A 22831-nucleotide genomic window follows, 5' to 3' on the forward strand; every position below is an offset into this window, starting at 1 on the left:
ATCTCGGAGCTTTAGTTTCTTGTGGTATTTTTTTGGTATTGTGGTATTTGGTTTTTATGGTATAGCAGTGTCGTGATTAAATTTACAACTATTTTAAGCTTTTTGGGGAGATTTGAGCACGCATCCGTAATGATGTAGTGTGCTTTTGGTCAGTGTTGACAGATAAAAATGTGTGTTTTTTTGAGCATAAACCTTAGTTTGAAGTTAGCGCTGGTCCTGTCTGGTGTTCCTTTCCTTTGTCCTCGTGTTTCCTTTTTTTTGTGCTTTAAGTCAAGTATGTAGTATTTTCACTATGTGAAGATATTGGCAGTTTGTACATTTGGAATTATGCTTCTTGGCTTAAGTTTCTTTATATAAAGCAATCTTTAAGTAACAACATGCGAGAAGAAATATTTGTCTTTATTGATTTGTTAAAGTATTTGAATGGGCTCCTGTTTTCTTGAGAACTAGCTGGCAGGCTTCATCACACAATATGCAGTCTGCATTAATGTTATCAGAGGACACTTGAAGCCTGTACCTAAACTACTTACTACACCTTTGGTAAATCATGGAGTAGGATTGGATTCACTGTATGCCATGTGGCATCCTTTAGTTATCCAGTAATGGTTATGGTTTGTGGGAACCAACGTGAAAAATCAGTGCCGATGCTGAGTCCAGCAGCCAGAAAACTTTAGAAAAGTCACTCGTAGCACAGCTTTCCTGGAAAGCTCTTCTGTTTCCATTAAGCAGTTGCTCGCTAAGTGGGGAACCATTTACATTGCAGTCTATGGCAGCCAGGCCGGGAAAACAGAATAGGTGCGCCTAGAGCGGAACAATGCAGGTATGTGCTACCCGGATTTTACAGTTACTGTATGTTGAATCAGATATTAAAAAAAAAAAGATCTTGACACGAATGGCAATTGGCACTGCAGCAGTGGTGTAGGCTACACTCCTTGGCTGACAACTGCAGGGCATGTAGCTGTGAGTTCTGGAGCATAGCCTGCTGGAACTGTGGCTATACACTGCTCCTTACCACTGTGAATTTCCAGTTAAAGCTGTACTGCCTGTTCTGGCTGTAGAGTTCGACAATGCTTGCCTAGTGTAGCCTTAGTGTAGCCGGCAAGTGATTAGCCATTGCAGTCATTTGAATGGAAATTTGTTGGACCTGGAGGGGCCATGCTTCACACAAATAGGTGCTGTATTCTTCATTGGTCACTCTCAGCAAGGCCACTTGTGCTGCACACGAATTGGCTAAGTAAACATGTGCGCTTCACTACAATGAGACATGTTCTGAAACATCATGCTACGAGAGGAAGTGAAGGGATTCGGCATTATGTGTGATGTGCAGTTCAGATAAATGGCAGTCTTAAATGCAGTTTGGAACGGTGACGAGCAATGACCGACGCTCTATGACGACCATAGAGCGATGACGTTAAGATATTTATGTAATCCGCAAATAAGAAGAACCCTGAATTGAACTAGCTTGGCCTAATGGTGGTGTTGATGAGGCAGCAATGATTATTGAGGCGCCGGGGCGTCACACTTGTGCGCACAACACTGAAGGTGTCGCTGAAAGTGGCCAACCTGGAATGCAGCTTCTATCTTTGTCATTGTGAAGGCTGGACACTTAGATGCCATGCGCGATCTTCTACTTCAGCAACAACGGCGGTGGCGGCAGGGGGCGGCCAGGTGTTGGAAGTGCTGGGCCTGGCCGAGGGCCTCACGCCCACCGAAGTGGAGCAGCAGCTGGAGCCCCTGTTGCGGCTCGGGGCACAGCTGAAGCGGGTTGGCACGAACCCGTCACAGCTGCTGGCCTGCTTCGACTCCGCAGCGGCTGCGCAGGGTGCCCTCCTCGTCTCCGGCCTGCCCTTTCAGCTGAGACCTTTGCCCACAGCGGCCTCTTCTTCCTCCACCGAGCTGCTACCCCCACCACCTCCATCCAGCTAGCGCCTCTTCGTGATGATGTGCTGCGAAGAAGTGCCAAGCATGCAAAGAGCTGGGCATGGCAGGACATCCGACGGCCACCCGGCAGGAAACCTCGCAGTGAATCTGTCGCGACTCTATTGTGTGGTTCAAGGGGCTGTTCAGTAGTGTCCTCTTGTGGCAAGTTGCGTGATTGTCTGGCATGTAAAGTGTAAATTTTTGCTCTTGATCGTTTCTCGTTCTGGGTAGCGCCTCTCACGGACAGTGTCTACCTGGTGTCAAGGGGAGGGCATATGCTGTGCTGCCAAGTGCGCCTTAAGAATAATTGAAACAGTACATAGACAAGTATGGCTTCTCTGCTAGGTGATACCGCAGCCACCAGAAGAGATCATTGCTACATGGCAACTAACACACTCGAAATACTCTTTAAGGCGCTAGACAAAGAGGAGTGAAAAAGTACTACCCATTCCGACACACTACAAAGCATCCCTCGAAATGGGGAGCGCCTGGGAAAGACATTCAGGCCATTGTGGTTGGCTCTAAACACATCACGAGTGGAACATCCGTGAGCCCCAGGTATGTTTTTAAGGTAAAAAACACGTGCTTGAAAGCATGAGCGACAGTTTCAGTTGTGCTAGAATTTGGCTTTTTTTTATGTACTAAAGACATTGTTGATGCATCTGAAACAATTTGTAGCGATAATGTAAGGATGTTCAGTTCTGCCACGTTGTGCGCATTGTGAGCATGTGTTGGTTCTCCTAAAGTTGCCACAATGTGGCACTGACAGTTTCTTTTTTTTTTTTTGAGGGGTCAATGTGGTAACCAGTTCATTCTTATATAGTAGCCCTGGTTTCCTTTCTGAGAAGTTGCACACATCTGTTAAACTGATAATGCTATGCCTTCTGCACCCCTCATACAGTAAAGTTAACGTTTTCCCAACTTGAGCTTTTCTGTTGATGGTTGTGTCTGACCAAATTTAAGAGCTCGGTCACGTTCTCTTCGACACACCACTGGGAGGTTTCCTGTTGGGTTTGGCACCAAAGCAGACTGGGCTATGAAAGAATAAGCCGGGAGCTCACTGCACTTGAAAGGGCTCATGGCAGGCCAAACTTGCACATGCTCCCAAAAAAAAAAAGTTATAGTACTGTGAAAACTTGCAAGACTCTTACCTGTGTGTCCTGTCCAACTGTGTGTGCAAGGTAGAGCCACACAGAGTGGTAATGGGATGTGTTCCCGTCAGCTGCAAGGATGTATGTTAGGAAGTGGGCCATGCAGGCTGTACACTTAAACCTCGAGGTGTTTTGGAGGAGTGCTCACAAAACTGGCCTCCGAGTAGCCCAAGGCGACAGCTGTGTCACCTGCCTTTGTAAAATGTCGATAGATTTACACCCTTAAGAAAAAAAAAAAAATGTTCATGGACAAGTTTTATGGCAGCGTTATGAGCCGGCCATTTGCGTTATAAGGGGAGGGGGAGCAGTTGGGTGAAAGGTTATCTTTTACATTTGTTTGGAGTGTTTTGCTGTCCACGTTCCGTTGCTGCCATAAAATGTGCAGAGCTGTTTTTTTGCAGTTGTTCTGAGGAGCCTTTTTGGCAAATTGCTGGTGCAACAGTGCTCACCGGTTGTTTTTGTCATAGCTAGCATTGCAGAGCAGCTCTGGTGACCACTGCTGATGCACACGGGGCAGTGCCCCACCCCCGCCCGAAATTATGTATGGCATGTGTACGCCCTGTGCAGGGGATAGTAGGGGTTCTGTGGCCAGCACATTGTCAGCACTGTGCTACGGCAGCTGCAAGACTTGATGACACCGAAGGTGGCAGCGGCTCGGCAGCATGACATGGTGAAACATAGTTGTCTGTCCTGGCATTGACTAGCAGTCAGAGTTGGTTGCAGCCTGTGTGCACCCTCTGAAGAAGCTTTGCCCTCTCTAGACACTGTTTGCGCCCAAAGTTTAGGGTTGTTACCTTGTAGGGAGGAACCTGTGTGTTCGAGCCCACCTGGCACAACTCGCAATTTGCCTAGTTTCGAGCCATTGCATTGCATTGCTAGTCATTGTGTAGTACTTTCCTCATATCTGCCAGTTTTTTGCACTCTGGAAGATTTAGAGCAGAATCAGCTGGTGGCGACGTGCAAGCATTATCATCGATCTCTGCAGGAGAAACGAAAAAAGGGCATTGCCCTCATGTTGACTAGCTGGAGACTCTGGAGCAGCCTCAGAGTGATGCAGTGGTCGCACCCGTGTATGTGTCAGCCATGTTCTTTTACCCTAGTCTGTGTGCGACGCCACGGTGTGTTAAAAGTTCGAACACATTGTGACAGCCTTTTAGAACTTTTGTTGCATTTCTTTTTCATTTGTCCGTACCTGGGAGGGCTTTGTGGACAGGCAGTCATGAGGGGATGATTTTGACAGAGAGGATCAACAGCTATTTGTCATTTATTGGATGGACATGGTTTTACCATAGCTTTGCTGTGTGCCTGAAACGGGTGTGCACCCTCCCTGGAGTCTTGCACAGTTAGCCTGGGCTGTTACAAGTGACTGTCATGATCTGAGTTGTCTCACTTGGCACGGCGGTGCCCTTAGCAACCGCAGAAGCCAAGTGAGAGGTTGCAGCGGGCATTGCATGCGTGTGGCCATAGGGACTCCTGTCGTTTCCCTCCCCACCCTCTCTTTATTTTGGCCTGTGTTGAGCCAGCCCCTACAAAGTGACTCCACCATCATGGCGTACTGTGTGCAACGACCCAGTGTGCCAACCAAGTTGCATCATTCTGATGTGTGTGACCACGTTACACTCTCACGCAGAAGGCTGTGAAGAAAAAAGATTGGCAGCATTTATTTATTCTGCGAGGCACTTCGCGATGAGAGCAAACTGCATTACCAGTCCCTGGCCTCTCCGCCAGTCATCCTGTTTTATGCCCTTTCGCTTCTTGCTCTTGAAGGAGGTGCTCGGGGGTTAAGTGTTTCAGAAGAATCACATCAGGAATATTTATTTATTAAAAGTTGAACATTGCTTTATTATACCTGGGCATTGAGCGTTGACCCGGGCACTGTGAGAGTTGGATATACACGAAGAGTGACGTACATACAGGTGATTGATTGTTGCACTATTGAGAGGCATATTTATAAGAGTTGCAGCTGCTGTTCTCTGATGCATTGGCAGCCGCAGTGGTATCCTCTTCACCACTGTCTGGTGGAGCCAAGACAGATCGAAAGCGGCTGTGAAGGCTGTGCTTTGTGTGCCAATTGTTAACAGAACGGCGGGACAGCACTCGCAGTGGCCAGTTCGGCTTTCTTTCTGCACTATCTCAGCGCCCGACTCGGGAATCTGTGGAGTGTGTTCTCTGCGCTAACAGCAAATCTCTTGTGTTAGCACCGAGGGAGTGAGAGAAAGGCAGATGTTGCAGTGACTTTTTTGCCACAGTCTTTTTTTTTTACATTCCGTGAAGAGTTTTAAAGAAAAGGGACACCATGGAGATGTATGGGGGACGTGCATGCTAAGCTGACCGCAAAGCTGCCGCACTTTCTGGCAAATGAAAATGGACATGATCGAAAGCAGCAGCAGCAACAAACACCTGGGAGGAGGAAGAAGAAGCAAGGGGAATTACCCGCATCTCATATGCAAAAAAAAAAAAGTACATAGGCCTTGTTTCCCCCCAGCAGCAGCCCACCGTGGACCCACTTCCTCCTCCCCTCCGCCTCACACCGACCACGTGTCCCTGACACCCTCTGCACCGCATTGAGGTCTGGGCGGTCACTAAGTTCAAGCAAGCGCTGTTCTTCCGGCCTCTTGTGTACAAAAATGTGAGCCATGAGTGTGCGGCCAGGTGTCAGCTCAAGAACGGATCCTTGTCGTCAGCACAGCGACAAGACCAGCGCCTGGTTGCCGCCGTTTGGCAGCTCGTCCTCCGTTCCCGCTCAGAGGCCGAGGCATCGGAACTGTGTTGTTCCCTCGTAACCCCCCTCCACACCTCGGATCCCTCGTGCTGCGAAGAACTGCCGCGGGGAGGCACTAACCCCTTTCTGGCCGAGGGACGTACACGTGAGGGGGCAGGGACAAGCCAACGGGTGACGCCGACGATGACGACGTCCGAATGCCGAAGGACGGCGTCGCGATAAATTGCAAACAAGAGAATTTGGACACGTGGAAAACGACGACGACAAAAGGCCGTAGAGTTTTTTCTAGGTGTTTTTTTACATTTTTTTACATTGCCAGAATTGTTTCGTGGTGTCACGTCCCATGCGCTGCAATCACTCATGTTAGGAAGAAATAAACCTGTTGGAATTTGCCTCTCGTGTGGTGCCTCTTTCTTTCTCCCCGTTTTGCGGAACGAATTGGAGGTCTTCTTTGGAATGGGTTTAAGCTGGAGCTGTCTTTATGCAAGTACAAAGTTGCTGGGTGGCAAGTTTGCTAACCATACGACCTAATCCCCCTGAACCTGTGCATCATATCACAGATCTTGCTGTGATAAGCAAGCATAGCGACCTTTTATTGTCTACAGCAGTGTTCAGGAGTAAGAAAAATGCTTTACATCGAAGATAGATTTGTTGGAAGTATCGTTCTTGTGCAACATTTCCTCCCTGTGCTGTGAGCTGTGCGCGATTTGTTTCCCAGAATTTTTTGACAATATTGCACCGCTCGTGGAGTAAATTATGTTAAGGAGTAGTTTGTATACAGGGTGATCATATTTAAGTTTTATGGAAATGTTAAACATCGTCTGTTTCAGATAATGTAATTTTAGTTCTCGAGCTGAATTGTTCAGAGGTGGACGTTACCTGCATGAGAAGTCATGCAAATAACACTTCATACTACGTAACTTCTTGATTTATCACTTCACGGCACATATTGCAATTTCCGAATTGTAGCCAGTGATCTTGTAAGTGACCTTGTAAGTGACCTTGGAATTAATTTCCGGAATGCCACTGCATATGGTACTCGGCAATTTAGGCAGAACCCATCTCAAGATTGCTATCAACATGAATGCAAATGGCATTCAAGCAATGTAGCAACATTGTATTTCTGGAGATGCCTTTACAATCTGCAGTGTTCATTCGGAGATTTCCATTGCTTTGAATTCGTTACCAATTGCACTTATCTCACACTTATGTAAAAATAGGTGTCAAGCGAAGCTTCCTTTGACGACTGCTCAAATGTTAAATATAAATGAGACTCTAGTGATGGAAACGCTTGTACAAAGTGATGCCAATGGAATGTGCTTTTATGCACTTCACTGTAGCCGACTTGCTGTTGCCAGCTGCTTCACTTCTGTGTGGCTCGATGATTTGCACTCTGTGCACACTCAAGCTGGACAACAGGCAAGAAGTAACAACCTCGCTCGGTGCATGCTCATGTCCCAGTGTGTTCCCTTTAATTCCTTTTCCACACTCCGATGCTTTGGTCGCAGGCTTGTTCACGTCTTGCCTGTTGCCCTGCTTGTCTACTCAAGTACACACCCATTCTGCGGCATTACCTGAGAATTGGCACACTCGGTGGCAACTACGCAGTGCCACTGAATGCTCCTGTCCTGCTTGTCTATTCGGGTACGTACTCGTCATGGAGCATGGCCAAAAAGGGGCACTGCCCAGATTCTGAAATCGTCATGCGATAGTGGTTAGCAGCACACCCAAGTGGGGTTAGTATTGTAAGGATGCCAATCGAATGAAAAAGCTCATGATAAACCCTTTAAGGTTTATCTTGTCTGCAGACAATAATAATAATAATAAAAAAAATCAGATTCAACGCACCTACTGGAATCCATGTGAAGCAAAGATTCAGGCAAGCGGTGTTTATATTATGCAACTACAATTGCGTTTGCCTTCATTCTGTGCAGTGTGCAACCTCAAGTATGTTTGTCTATAGACTGCAAAGGTAAGAACTTTAAGTCTGGAGCAATTTTATATTTATGCACTATACCTACACGCCACGCCAAAATGAAACATCTGGCGGATACACAATGCGAGACATCTGTGCAGTGATGTCGCGAGGACAAAGGTGGTGCGCGACACTTGTTGAGGGAAGAATATGGTGATGGCAGGTGTATGCACAGAAGGACACTACTCGTATTTTGCTCCATTTCTGTATTTGTGGGTTTTTGTCTTGGGCATATACCTGCGGCATATGCCTGTTCTGGATTACTGGCACACACCCAGCGGCACGAATCCGAAGGATGTGCGACTGCTAGAAAAGAAGCGCGTGCCTTTGAATACCTATAAGCCAACATTATGTATACCAAATCTTCAGGAAAGATTTTTTTTAGTATTAGAACGGAGGTGTGTTCACTCGCACTACTTTGTCGCATACATGGGTTATGCGGATTTTATTTTATCGGTAACAATTCTTTAAAATTACCTGTGGCATGTAGCGGAATCACACTTATTGAGATGGACATTATTTCCACGAAAAATCGAAATGTACATTTGTTAATGAACTTTTATACGAATTGTGGCACACATTGCAATTTACAAATTGCAGCCGTCGACTCTGATAGTCGTATCTAGTTGGAGCGAAATTGAGAATGACGCCAGGGCCGCTTAAGGCCCCACCATCCGCGCGTCAGCGCCACTTTTGCTAACTAGCACCAACCTTTGATGTGCGCCGCTGCTCCCTGATTCGTCGCTCATACCAGTTCCGCTTCCGCAATTTCCGCTTCTGGGGTTTCCATTTACGGTCGTTCCGCTTACTCAACTTTCACTTGTTGCATACTCGCACCTCTATGCAGCAGTCACGTCGCTTGCGCTTAAAACCAGAAGCTGCGACTACGCAAGTTCCGTTTGACGCCGGAAGTTAAGGGGGTGAGCGAGAGAGATGAGCGCTGAGCAGGAGGGTAGGTTGGTACTTCGACGACTTTCGCTGACCAGGTACTTACCCTGGCCGGCTTTAGGGCCGCTATGTTGTAGCAATGCCTGCCCCTCGACTCTGTCAGTCTTATCATCCACCGCTAACGGCCGGCTGATGCCGTTGATAACGCGGACGGAGAGTCGCTTTGACTACTGAAGAAGTGCGAAACGGCATTTAGCAGCGGAAAAGGCATCGCTACAAAATAGGCGCCCTATTTTAAGATATGCGGGCCCAAAGTTTTCGAAGGTATGCATTGGTGTTCCAGTAACTTTCGAGCGATAGCTCTACTACCCCAGGCGCAAAGCCAGAAAACGCCTGGTTCCGTAAATCTGACTTTCAAGCTCGGCCAAGGTCATACTGTGACAGCCTGCATCTACCGGCGGCTGCTGCGTACGCCGCGTGGGCGCCCATATCTTGAAAGCGATCTGCGATGTGGACAAAGCGCGCGGTCGCGCAGGCCTCATCAAAGCGATCTGCGGAGTGTACAAAATGCGCCAAGTGCTGGTAGCTTCGCATGCGCTGTGCTTTCGGCGCTTCGCTCGCGTTGAAGCGAGACGCAGCATGAAGGTCACCTCGCTCGCTGCTGCTGCCTCGCCGAGCATCGTCTGTTTGTTGTCTTGTGATGTAATTGTGGATGCGGTAGTTGCTGACGGCGCCAAGCAGCGCCTGTGTCCTTTCCCAAAGCAAACCGTGCTATCGCTCGACAAGCTTGGTTTAACCGCGTTCCACCACGCCAATTTTAACTATGCACATACACACACAAAACGTTTTCTTAAAGGGCCCCTCACCAGGCCACACAGCTAATTTTGGTCATACGCTGGAATTCGAAGTTGTTACGTGCACTCTAGGGAGAATTCTACCGCAAGAATATTTCAGATTGGTTCATTAAAAATCGAGATAGAAATATTTCAGTGCCGCGAACCGATGATTTCAGGAGGCGAGCGTCACCGCAAACATAGAAGCTCTCTCCGCTGGTCCCTGTATAGCCCCCGCAAGCGAAATTCCTTCCTTGCGTTCTCCCATACTGGAGCTGGAACCGCCACAGTGATTCGTCGTATACTACGTGCATGCGCAAACGTGTCGCGTATCGCTGTAAGGTATCATGTACTAAGCTAAACAAAATCTATAGTTCTGTCAATAAACGCTTATGTACGGAACTATGTTGCGCTGCGCAGAGATATTACCTGCCCACACGTAGTACCTTCGGCACTGCTGCAAACGACTTGTGAAATGGAGTACAGTTTCGAAATTCTTTCTAAGTGAATGTGCCCTATGAAATAAGTGGCTACAATTAGCACATTGCAATGAGAGCGCTGAAGTAATTTAAAAGTTTAGTGAAATTTTGTTAGTCAATCATGCATTTTGATTTCCAGTGCAAGTATCTGCCTCATCGAGTGGTACAGCTCATTATGTTTCTGCTCCGCTTCTGAACGTTTCCAGCGGAGCACTGGTATCAAAATAGAAAACGATCGTCGTTTCTATTCCCAGTTGAGGTAATTTTAACGATACCTACCGCCGCCAAGCAAACGTTTGCGAGAAGCCGGCTTCTCCCCACGTAGGGTCTTATTGCGGCGAAGCAAGCTTTGACGAGCGGTATGTTTTGAACCTGTGGTTGGGAGCAAAAGTTTAGAATAGCGCTTGCAAGCAAACGTAAAAGTCTCATTACGTTCGCGAAGAAGTGGCTTTGTACTCGCTGTGCATTCTCCGTACGTTATTGAGTTTCTGATCTTTACGTACGCTGTGTTAACGTTTGTCGAGTTAAACGTGCAAGTGCGGTTCATTTCTGCGTAAAGCGCGCGAGCGGCACACTCCGGTGTGCGCGGCAAATACTGCAAGTTCAAGAGCATGCACAGCGCAGTAGGCATGCAGAACTGCGCGGGATACTTTTCAACAGCGGCGACGTTGATAAGCGCCTTCATTTAACCGGACATGGACTCGGGTAAGTGCCATTCGTTCACCCCACTTGGAACTCAGACTTCTCGGTTGCACAGGCGAGGCCACGTGTCTGTGCGTATTGTTCGACGCAGGTGGCTGCTTGTTGCAGATTATGTTCTTTTTCTCCAAGGGACCCTTGTGTGGCCCAGGACCCTTGTGTGGTGGGGCGCGCAGGAAGACGGTGAGCATCAAACTGCCACCGTTTTCGGCTATAGCCCTCGCACCGATGTATCGTGTGGCCAACAACATACGGCGCGTAACACACAACACATGACTCAGGATAGCGCTAGTTTTAGAGAATTTTAGTGCGACCAGCTTTATTGAACGAAATAAAAAAAGGAAGTTCCCGCGTGACGTCACGCGCGTTACTTTTTATAGTGCGCGCGCACGGCAGTAGGCGACGAGCCGCCGTCTTGGGAACGCGTATTTTTCTGATCGTGGCATGTCGTGCTTCTACTATACCTGAGTGCGTGATGCGCGCGCCCCGTTTTGCGGTCACTGCGTGGTTGTGCTGCTGTTTTGTGAAACGTGAGAGAGGCCACCGGTCATGCCAAGGGCCTCTCTGATCGTGTTTACTTTCACTTTTCTGTGAGAACAACGAACGCTCGTTTTGCGTCAGGGCGAAAAAGCACAAGGGTGCCACGCAAGCTACCCCAACGAGTCGCTGCTACCCGTGTTCTCCTTCCCGAAGGGAGAAAGTCGCCCGGCAATACCGTGGAAGGAATGCGAAGGGACGAGCTCTACAGAGGTAGGTGAATAACAACTCTTCGGTAGGTAAAGCACTATTACTAAAAAAGAAAAGAAGATCATGCTTCTGTCCGCAAGCAGCACCTTCGTCAGCTTTTCACGACAGTTTCTCACCCCCCCCCCAGAAAAAAAGAAAAAAAAAGAGAAAGGAAATTGGAGCGGTGTTTGTCCCTCATCTTCTTGGCGACTGCGTGAATGCAGCGTTCCAAAAGACGCTACCGAGAAGTGTGCATTGTTCTGTCGAGTGTCGAAAGCGATATTGCGCATAGAAAGGGATACGTATAGTTGTTTTGAGCTTAGCTGATTGTAATTACTTTAATTTTTCTGTTAGAACAACGAACGCTCGTTTCGCGTCGGGGCGAATAAGCAACTATGTCGAAAAGTGCTATAGACGTCACTTCAGTCATTTTCGTGCGCAGCCCTTAGGCGGCCGTTCCTAGGTTGAGCGTCGGCGTGGGTGTAACCACGCGAATGCGCGCGTGCCACTGCTCGCGCGTTCGTCGTCGTCGTCTTCCACAGCTGGCTCCGATGTCGCTCATCACGCCAGCGTACCCATATGCTGCCCCTCCCTCTGCAAAAGGCGCTGACGGCACTGGCCCACTGCCAGTCGGTGCAGTGATTTCGGTCTCAAATTCTCTGCATCAATATATCGCGAAATGAAAACACGTATCAAGATGCGCCCAGATTTCGCATTGGGGAGTATCGTAATCGCCGGACGTTTTCTTTTTGTGCCCACAGCATTAATGGCAGAATCTTTGCTATTTCACTGCAGCGTGATTTACACAAACAGGATAATTGTGTTCATATTTGCATGCTACAACTCGTGTCGCGCCATGTACTGCCAGCCATGTTTACTTTAGAGAAATGTTCGCTACTGCGGCATATATCGTGAAACACCCAATAATTTCATGCTTTCTCAATACCTTATCGCCTTTTCAAGAAGTTCATCAGGCGCAAGACTCCATCGATTACCCATTTTCAGACGCCCTCGAGTCATTTCTTGCTGCAATGCGTTCACTTCCTAAGTAATAAATAACAAACAGCTTCCCTTTATTTCTCGTCAGCCGATTACGGAAACTACTGCTTTTTATACAATTTTGCGCTTACATGTACAGTACACGCGACCACAATTAGATTTGCGGCTAGTTCTATCAAATTTATAACGAGTATCAGTCTACAGTCTTTCCAACGACATTCTTTTATCTTGCCACCCGAGACGGCAAGCGAGGCAACAGCGCCCAGATATAATGAAGCCTGCTTGTTCTGACGGTGGCGTCAACATCGTAGTCTGACGCTTCTCGCTGTTGGCGATATTCAACGGCGGCTTTCTTCGTTGAACCGCTACCGATAATGTTTTTTATGCGTTGCATATTGCAATCACTCAGTTCAGCCCTTGGACGCGGCCGCGCAGCCACCATTGAGGGTATGAGCCATTGTTCATTGCTGCGCGTCTCCTATGTGGGTCTATTCTCTTTTAAGTTTGCTATGTTTGTTATTAAGTTGCTTCTATTTTTATGCGTTGCATAATGCAATCACTCAGTTCAGCCCTTGGGCGCGGCCGGGCAGCCACCATTGACCTTTCGCGCAACCACATGACGTGACGTCACGACAGCCGGAGGAAAAGCTGGGCCCCAACTCGCGCAATATGCAACGCATTCTTGGCTTAACCAAGCTAAGCCTGGCCATTTTTTTTAACCTGATGTTCCTTTTTCTTTTCTACGTGTACAGTTACGATGTCCCCTTGGCAATAATTGAATTCTGCGGTTTTACGCGCCAAATCTTTTTTCAACAACCATTAGCGCTTTCTAAAAGCTAGTCCCACAGCAGCCATTCATTCTTAAAAGCTTGTTTGCAAGCATGATATAAAGATATTGAGAGGCTATTCGTGCAGTTCTTTTAAAGACAATTAGTGCACTTGTACTGACTGCAGTTGATTGTAAGCTACGTCTTTTGTCACTAGTCAGTATAAGCGTGGCGCCTAATTGTACCGAAATAAATCTTCCTGCTCTAAATATATGCGTCTGAATTTGACTATTCGATATTCGACACCGATATTCATATTCGATTCGTATTCAAATAAGTTTGTATTCACCCTCCTCTAGTTACCTCTAGTTTTATTCAAGTGGTTCAGGTGACGAATCGCATCATGACCAGCCCGCACCCGTGATTCAGTCGCATCGCTCCGCCGCGAGACAGCGCCCTCAAGCCATGCGCGCACCCGAAATTCTATGAAGGCGCTTACTAACACCACTGCTCGCTGAAAGCAATCAGGGATAGATATCGGACCCAGCAACCGCCCCGCCAGGCCGTCATCTCGAAAACTTAAGCAACGAATATGGCGACGCACCAACGAATATCAGAATTAGAACAGCGGTTAGGAAGCGATGCACAAAGAATAAGTATCAAGATCGTATGGAATTCGTTACGTATACGCGCAGAGTGGTCGCTGGCAAGGAAATATAAATGGCCAGAAATTCAAATGCGGCTGAACGATGAAGCTATGGTATCGTGCGCGTCTTGACTGAAATGCATCTACGAGATTTGAAGCAGCCGCCTGTTATCGGCAATTTTGTGAGGGAACGGTGACTGGACAGAATGACCGGGCCGAGGAAAGGCGGAGGCACAGGCGTGCTTATTAGGCGAGGTATGACGTGGCCAAGGGTAAAATACGAGAAGAAGGGAAACAAAGGGACCCACTTTTTACTTAGTATTAGGGTAAAATAGACATTTAAGGAGCATTTATGGATTAGCGGCACATAAGAGTGAAAGAAATTGGAAAAGACACGGCTGGTTTAGCTTACCTATATGGACAGAGGAAGAACGTGTTTTTCAAAGTGATCGAGTCAATTTCGCAAACAGAAACTATTCCGAAATTGCTTGAATTCGAAACCACATTCATACGCTTCGTTTTGAAACTCGTGTATATAAACATGAGCCAATTTAAACTACTAAGACGAGTTACAAAAATTAAAAGAACGCATTTTCAATCGAAAATGAGGGAAGTCCTTCGTGCCAATCAATTCCCAGACTGACTTGTTCAATTACAGTGCTCCAACGGCATCACGTGACGCTGGTATGGCGTAGTCACGTGATGCCATTGGTATGGCGTTATGGCGTGACGGTATGGCATGACGCCGGTATGGCATCTGCCATGAGAGTTTCCGCATAAGCAGTTTGTTTGTTTTAGATTTCAGTGGCGAAAGGGGCGGGGGGACCCTTGTCTGTGAGTTTTTCAGTGGTACGTCCGCTAACAACTCCAGAGAGAGAACTAAGTATAATAGAAAGGATGGCCCAGTGGCCTAAGCAGGACTGAGCGTCATGACGTGGATCATAAACTAAACAAGGAAACATGAAAAAGAACACGTACACCCGGCTACAAGAATATTACGGACCATGAAATCTGAGAAAAAGCTGAATATCTCCACAACCTCATAACGCAGCCTCGTATTTGTATTGCGGGCCTCGACTAGAATGTGCTAACAACGTTGTCGTATACAGATTTACTGACTACTGCTACAGGTTGCTCGGGAATGATTCCGGGCTTTTAAATGCTGTCGCATTAAAACGCCTGTAAATACTAAGAATATACATACAATGAGTTCGTTTCCCCACAAACCGAGTCGTACTGTGGGGAAACAAGCTTCGAGTTTACGGCAGAGTTTCCCGTGCACAATGTTTTATTATTGTGAGAGCAATATATATGGACACTCCAGGCGCATCTACGCCGACGTCATCGGCGTCGTCTTCTCCCTCGCCGTGACGTTCCGTATAAAGTCCAAGCGCGCTAACATCGTAGCCACGCGCCGTATGCTGTGGGCGCGAGCGAAAGCGTGCGAGGGTTGAGCCGAGAAGCCTGGTGGCTCAGGCTCGCAGGCTACGAAAAATGGCGCACAACAACGCCGCAAACAAGCACGTCTCGGTGTCCATTTTGTGTACTATACAGATAAACAGTAGTGTGGTGCACGCAAGCTAACGTTAACTCACGACTCTCGCATTAGCAGCGCGAATTAGCGTCAATCAAAGCCAGCAAACAGCGCAGAAAGCTTCGCTTACATTGATTCCCGCATTGAGGCGGATCCATATAATTTTATTGCGATATCAATTATATGGACAGTCCACGCGAATTTCCGCCGTCGCCGTCGACGTGATGTTCCGCATAAAGTGCAAGCGCGATAACATCGTGGCCGCGCGCCGTATGCTGTGGGTGCTAGTGAAAGCTTGCGAGAGTGAGCCGAGAAGGATGGTGGCTCAGTCTCAGGCAGAAGGGGGGTGGGGGGGTGGGAGGCGTTTCAAGATAGGGCCAAGTGGGCCCTATCTTAAAAGTCATACGCGGCGAGTATTGAGTGCAGGGCGCGCCGATGATGGCTTCGTGCGCGCAGCCTTCTCGCCGTTTAGTTGGCGCGGAAGCGAGAAGCAGCATGAAGGACAATTCGCTTGCTGCTGCTGCCGCCCTTCCTCACGCCAGCGTGTTGATAGCGAGCGGTCATCTAGTGAGATGTGTTCTCACATAACGTCATCTAATGAGATTATGTCCACAAAGAGACCCAAAACATGATTGGCACGGTGACTCTGCAAGGGCGCAGACACAAATCCACACAGAGATGCGACCTTATTTTTCTATACTGTCGATCCTGCAGTACTATCCATCGGCCTTTTCTGCGTGTGTGCAGGCATGGCAGGCAACCCCAGCTATGTGCACACCTTGTGCAGTAATTCATTCGCAGAAACGTACTTGTTATAAGCAGAGAATAGACATAACCAGCAGCGATATACAATGCATTTAATGTCGTGGGGCCTTGGTGAAGTCGTTCAGCAATTCAAATCGTAGGCGGCTAGTAGGTACAAGCCACAAGTTGCGACGTGACAATCTGTGGTGACATACAGCAGTGAGTGTTCGGGGTACACAAAGAAGATGCTTTGCACTTTGGACGTTTTTTTTCCTCGGTATGTAACACACGCTAGTGGCAGCACGACATACAAGCGCATCGCGATACGCCAGAGCAGCCATTTTAATCGTAACGAAACGAATCGTAAACACAATGTGCGTGTACTTCGTGATGTAACATGGAAGAACAAGTTGTATCGACTTTAATTTAATTGGATGGTGGGGGTGAATATGTATTTCGGTATTTCCGGCGAAGAGGACCAAGTGGATTAGCTGAGGGTGAAACGATGCTCGGTTCCGTCGGCCACCATGAGGATGACAATGCGGCTGGTGACCCACACTAGGCGCGCCATCTTGAGTGGGTTGGCAACCACACTGTCCGGCAGTTGGGGCGTTGTGTGGGTGCGCAGGCAACGCGGCTGTGAATTGCCCAACCCAAAGAGACCGGTCGCAGTCTGCAGCAGAAAAAAAAAAGAAATGCACAATCAGCAAACAATACCGCTGTTTCTGCATGGCCAAACTGTGCAGACGGCAGGACAAGAGATACGTGTGCAGGACAGATATACTAACTGTGCTGACGGCAGGACAAGAGATACGTGTACAGGACAGATGTGCTGGCTATCAAATAATTTTTACTCAGAGCTATAAATCTATAGAGTCGCTAGGCACGCTAGGAAAAGCCGGACAAGCAATTTACTTAGCATTGTACTTTTGCGTCCACACTTTTGTCATTTTTGATATGCACTGTACAGCTCCAAATCAAAATCGCTGTTTCACCCAAAAAGCGAAGTATTGAAATTGAAAGGTTTAGCATTGCGTTGGGGGGAGCTCCTCGGTATTGTTCAGTACGTGAGGGAAACATGCTGGCAGGACAGAACACGCGAGGCAAATGTTTTTATGCAGCAGAAACAGTGCCCTGGCAGCTACCAGGCATCTCAAAACGTTGTCACGATGGGTGCGCCCAGCAACGTCGCACCGTGCTGGTGCACGATGGAGTTGGGACTGAAGGAAAACCATCAGCGTTTGTAGGTTGAAGTTTACTGTATGGTCGGCTCGGACTGCACACAGCTGCACAGCAGGACTTCCAGTATTTTGCGCACACAATATGTCAGAAGCGGAAAATAGAACGCTGACCTGGCTTTACTGCAAATCCATTTGAGCCGAGTGTGATGGTGCGTCATGGATTCAGTCGGATTCATTGTTTTTGCCGCCAAATACTAACTCGCATCTGCGTGCCAGCCACCAGCGCAGTCAATATCCTGACAGCACGGCAACGACAATGGAGGAAGTGTGTCTTGAGCGTCCGTATAATTGCCGCTGCAATAAAAACTCCCGTCTCGCAATTAGCACACCTCTTGTCCTCCCGTCTGTGCTGTTTGCTATGTTGATGATGATGTTGTTTGCTATGCCAGCTCAAAACTCTCGTGGTATTGTTATATTAGCTCAGGACAAGAAGACATATGCGTGGGCGTATGAAAGGGGGCACTCAGTAAAATCGGAAGTGGATTCAGACTTGTGTGTTACACTTTTGGAACTCTGCCTGCAAATATTTGCGAGGACAGGGCTGCTCAATAACAGTGAGAATTATAATGCTGGCTAAGGGCAGAGAAAGAAAGTGTTTATGCGTGTGTGTGTGTGTGGGGGGGGGGGGGGGCGTGTGTGTGTGCGTGCGTGTGTGCGTGCCTGCATGCGTGTGTGTGCGTGTGTGTGCGTGTGCATGTGCGCGTGTGCGTGTGCGTGTGCGTGTGTGTGCGTGTGTGCGTGTGTGCGTGTGTGTGTGTGTGTGTGTGTGTGTGTGTGTGTGTGTGTGTGTGTGTGTGTGTGTGTGTGTGTGTGTGTGTGTGTGTGTGTGTGTGTGTGTGTGTGTGTGTGTGTGTGTGTGTGTGTGTGTGTGTGTGTGTGTGTGTGTGTGTGTGCGGGTGGGCGCGTGGGCACGAGCGGGGGGGGGGGGCATCTGCTACATAAGGTTGCTGTGCTCAAAGCCTGAACTAATGAGTTTCCTACAGTCGCGAAGAGAGAAAAATGGTACTTTTTCTGTGCATGCAAAAGCTGGGAAGCCTAGGCTTTGCACTGACGTCCCTCAGAGAGCTAGAATAGATCAAAGACTATTTTGTAGCCAGCATTCTTTTTCTCAACGGTTCAGCCTGTACTAGAAGAAATGTGTTGTTATATTGTTATATTATTATTATTATTATTACTATTATTAAAGTTGCTATTGAAAGATAGATATGCAGAAATGTAAATACAGCTGAAGTTCGTTATAACCAAGTTGCATCTCTCACATGACAATAACTTCGTTGTATCCTGATATTGTAAGCACATATTCGACCGCTACATGCTGATATCCTTGAAAAACATTAACGTCTACTTTATTATATCCAATAATTTGTTATATTCGAGTTTCTTACATCGAGGTTCAAAACACGAGCAGTATTGCCGACGATGAGCTAAGTTTGGGGAAAATGCCTCAGTGTCGAACATATATTCCATTTTATTATTTAAGTTAGCCAGACATATATTTTGCAGAAAAAAAAAACTAGCATTCCCAAAAGGTACTGACTTTGTACGAGCAGACAAGTATATTTTTTCATGAATGCCTCGATCACAATCGTTGCACAAGCACCACTTGCGCCTTCGTGTTCAGCAAATAACGTGAGAGACAGTCTACCAATGGTTCATTGCTCCTACTGCTTTACCAGCATAGCCATGTTGCCAACACCTGTGGCTATCACGCTACACTGTTGCACTTATCATCGGCAAATAGATTGAGTAATGATATCATAGCCTTCTGCATAATCTGTAAGAAGATTCCGGAAAGCAATGAGAAGCAATATGGCTGTGGCGCTAGTTTGGCAGAGTTCCTTCTGCGCACTTTCCGGATTTTGGGTGGTTGTTGACAAAAAAGGAAAGAGCTTGGCAATCAATAAAAGTGCAATAGTTGACGTGTGAAATATGAATATTTTGCTTCTTGTTCCTTTTCATAACGAAACCCTCTGCTACCATCGTAGAGGACAAATACTGCTTCCTATAAAGGAAGTATATAGAAAGATACACTTGAGTACACGGACCACGGGCCACCACAAAACAGCTGCCGTCTATGGAGAAGTAGGGTGAAAGCCGTTACCCTTAAAATAAGAACAGACCATACCAGTTCTCACACACCATTGGTGCTGAAACGCGGGAGAGGACAGAGGTTGCTTGTAAGCGATGATGCAACATGTCATCGTCATCAGCTCATCAGCTCAATATAAGCTCACTACGCGAGATAGTGCTGGCTAGGGTGTCCTTTAGTTGCAAGTCTATAGCAGGTATTCAGTGCAGTAAGGGAACAAACTACGAGAACATTGAAACGTAGACACAGCTCCTTGTTCCAGTTAATCTGTATTTGAATCGAGCGCACATGTATGCATATAAATTGACGAAATACAAAAGTAAACCAAACAAAGAGACTTAGAAGTCGATATACATCGGCACGTGCAGAACCAATAAAGACACACAGTCACTTGTTGCGCCTTGTTGATTTTGAAAGAAATGCAAGCTCCTTGTGCTTGTTTGCACCATACCTATGCCACCAGACTGCAGTGTCTCCACTGCCTCTATAACTTGCCGCACTCCTCGCCAATACAAAACCATATTTAAACAGGGGTTTGCAGCCGCAGTCATGTACACGGACGTCCAGGTGACCCTAGGCATAGCTGTAAACACTGTATAATTATATCCACAGAACCTTTAATTAAGGCAGCGCCTGTCTAGTTTGTGCCTGTCGCTTTGAACGCATTATGTAGCGAAAAGGCGCCGGGTCCTGATGAGCGGAAGTTAATGAGTTTAAGCAATAAAAGCGCCAACGTGACGTTCGGTACCGACAGAGCGACCACGCGTCTCCCCAAAAAAGTATGGGAGAGGAGGAGAGGGCGCCCGTGGGGGAGGGTAGCGAAGACGAGAGAGAAACCTATATCTCGCCTTCGAGCTCAGAGTGCTTTAAGGGCCCTATAAGAGTGGGAAAGATGGCAGTGTGGATTACAGGGTGAATGTGCACGGATAACCGACGGTGTATTAAAGCGAAAAGATTGGAGGCGAAGGGGAGTTGAGCTAAAACCTTTGCTTGGCAATAAATGAGGAGGAGTAGATTTTAATGGAGAGAAAGGAGGAGAGGTCGGCCTGGAGAGCGTGTCTCTAGCCTGCTACTCCTCACTGGGGAAAGGGGAAGTGGGAAATACAGGGAAAGGTAGGTGGCGGGTGATTATGATATGGTACAATGAGATACTATATACACGTTGTCCAATATGCGGATGCGCACTGGAGCCAGCCACAAGCCAAAGGATGCGCCAGCTTGCACTGAAGCAGCAATGCACATAGTCTTCTATACAATCAGCGTTCTCTTTCTGCCCTGGGAAAATCTTCTCGACTTCGCAAATTTATGGCACTTGACAGAAAATGTGCTTGGTGAAACGTAAAAATAGGTTAAAACCACAATGCTGGGCTAGTTTATTCACGCTTTATCATTTGTATCGCGCTAACGAGGGCGTCACAACAGCTGTGGTGTCGTTCCCGTTAGCGCGACACAAATTATAAACTGGGATTCTGCGTGCGTAGCAATGTTGTCGTGCATTGATTCTGCTGGTGTGGTGACGTGCGAAGAAGGAATGAAAAAAGCACGGAGAGGAGCGCGTGAATGTCCTTTAAATTATCAGGTTATCGTGTTATATTATCGTTCTTTATTGAAATACCGGTTTAGGGAAAATTTAATGTTGCAACTGTAATTTCTTGTTCCATCACACACTGTGCAGTCCTTATCTTCTTCTCAAGGTTTTTGTTACCTTCAAAATTTCGGCTCCATAGGTTAGTACTGGGAGAATGCCTTTGAATAGAGTTCCAACTTCTCTATCACAACGTCACATCTTACCCTTAGTTAAATCGGATGTTCTCTATGAAAATGCTGATAATTATGCAACGGAATTTCTGATGAGATCCTGCACACAAGCAGCGCAATCACAATGCTGCAATATCAACCCTGAAGTCCAATAACTGCCGTCGAAAGTTGCTCTTGATGGGAATTCAGAAATTTTACCAGAATACTCATTCTGAGTTGCAGCGAGCAAATAGAATCGTCACTATAACAAATATTTCTGTGGATCTCCTATTTATGCTTTAATTGTGGCCGGAGATAACCCATTCATATAAAGCATGACTAACACAATTTTAAATTTAGTTACATATCTAGGGATTGGATTTTCGGCATCTATTTCTTTTTGAAATTCGGCAGGCATCACTTAATTTCCTTGAAAATACGGCAATTATCGTCACCATTTTTTTTTACCGTGCCGCCAATTCGGCCCTTTGAAAAACTGCTCACACTTATTTATTTTGGGAAGGAAATAGCGAAATGTAAAACGTAAAAAGTGTATTGTCATAAAGGCAGTGACGCAAATTAATTACACCAGAAATTTGTTAAGGAATCATGCACATATAAATGCAGGGATTCTCGCCAGAGAGCTGGGGCGCTGTAACGTAAAGCTATTCCAAACTTTTCTGTTCCATTTCTGCAATCAGCGCTCGACGAATGGTCGAACCCCCACCCCCAGACACTTAGCTTGTCTGTCAAGCGACGTTAGAAAAACCGCGAGAAGTCGTCATCTGATATGACGTGTGCATGTTGATTATGCGTGATTACACTGAACAAAAGACGTATTTATTTCACGTTCTACGGCCTTTTCACCATCAGCCCTCCGCTATTGGTCAAACGTTTTCGGGCTGCGTCCACTTCGCCTGTCTGTCACGCGACGCCACAAAACCGCGAAAGCTCTCCGCGTCAAAGGGAAGTGTACGAACACTTAAAGATGCATTAGTGTGCATTAGTATGCGGAACAAAACTGTATTTCTTAAGAAATAGCTGGAGACTGCCCCGTTCCGAAATATATATGGCTGCTCACCGATCCCTATAGCACTGGCTACTCGGAGCTACCGAGGAGAGTGGGTTATTTGTGTAGAATAATAAAAAAAAAAGATCGCCTACAGTATAACGTTGTCGAGCCCTTTCGGCAAATGCACGAAATCACTCTGCCAACTTTTATTCGCGGAGGATTCGTTTTAGCTGCATTTTTATCCTTCCGTTTCACGCCGCTACAATTTTCTACCGAAAGCTACGCAAGGAGAAGCGGGCCAATCGCTAACGCCGGCACTGCCCTACTCGTCCGGTTGTCTGCTTTCAGTGCGCTAGCCCATTCCCACCGAAACCCCCGCCATTTGTACATACTCCACGCTTCTGGTGAGCCAATTAGAAAAGAAAAAAAAATTCAGTGCCATTCCACTCTCAAGGTGGGTGAACAGCGAAGCTGTGTATGTCCAACTGTCCATTGCCGTGTGTCAAACGCGGTATGCACATTATTGGAAGGCGAGGAGTGACCAGTCGCTCCTCCACGATGTTGATCCTCGGATGATGATGAGGCACCGGGGGGATACATATTCATGTATTGTTGCAAAACGCGGCACGACACTTTTTACTAACGAATCCCGACGCTTTGAACAGACAC

General features: G+C 47.1%; 2 protein-coding genes across 10 annotated transcripts in view; one reads left to right on the forward strand and one right to left on the reverse strand.

The window, feature by feature from the left end:
* Positions 1–6186, forward strand: part of LOC135895884 (cAMP-regulated phosphoprotein 21-like) — a 107580-nt gene extending 101394 nt beyond the window's left edge. For 7 of the 8 annotated variants that reach the window (XM_065424095.1, XM_065424094.2, XM_065424100.2 and 4 more), the window contains one exon: positions 1637–6186. In XM_065424095.1, the coding sequence (XP_065280167.1) occupies positions 1637–1926 (290 nt within the window). In that variant the 3' untranslated portion in view covers positions 1927–6186. Of the gene's footprint in view, positions 1–763; positions 821–1636 lie in introns of all 8 variants that reach the window. The other variant, XM_065424101.2, reaches the window with a different exon arrangement.
* A 10215-nt stretch (positions 6187–16401) lies between these two features.
* LOC135895893 (WD repeat-containing protein 7-like) overlaps positions 16402–22831 on the reverse strand; it is a 109228-nt gene continuing 102798 nt past the window's right edge. For both annotated transcript variants that reach the window (XM_070537155.1, XM_065424121.2), the window contains exon 32: positions 16402–16756. In XM_070537155.1, the coding sequence (XP_070393256.1) occupies positions 16571–16756 (186 nt within the window). In that variant the 3' untranslated portion in view covers positions 16402–16570. The remainder of the gene's footprint in view (positions 16757–22831) is intronic.

The sequence above is a fragment of the Dermacentor albipictus genome, chromosome 4, assembly GCF_038994185.2.
Source record: "Dermacentor albipictus isolate Rhodes 1998 colony chromosome 4, USDA_Dalb.pri_finalv2, whole genome shotgun sequence".
NCBI classification, from domain to species: domain Eukaryota; kingdom Metazoa; phylum Arthropoda; class Arachnida; order Ixodida; family Ixodidae; genus Dermacentor; species Dermacentor albipictus.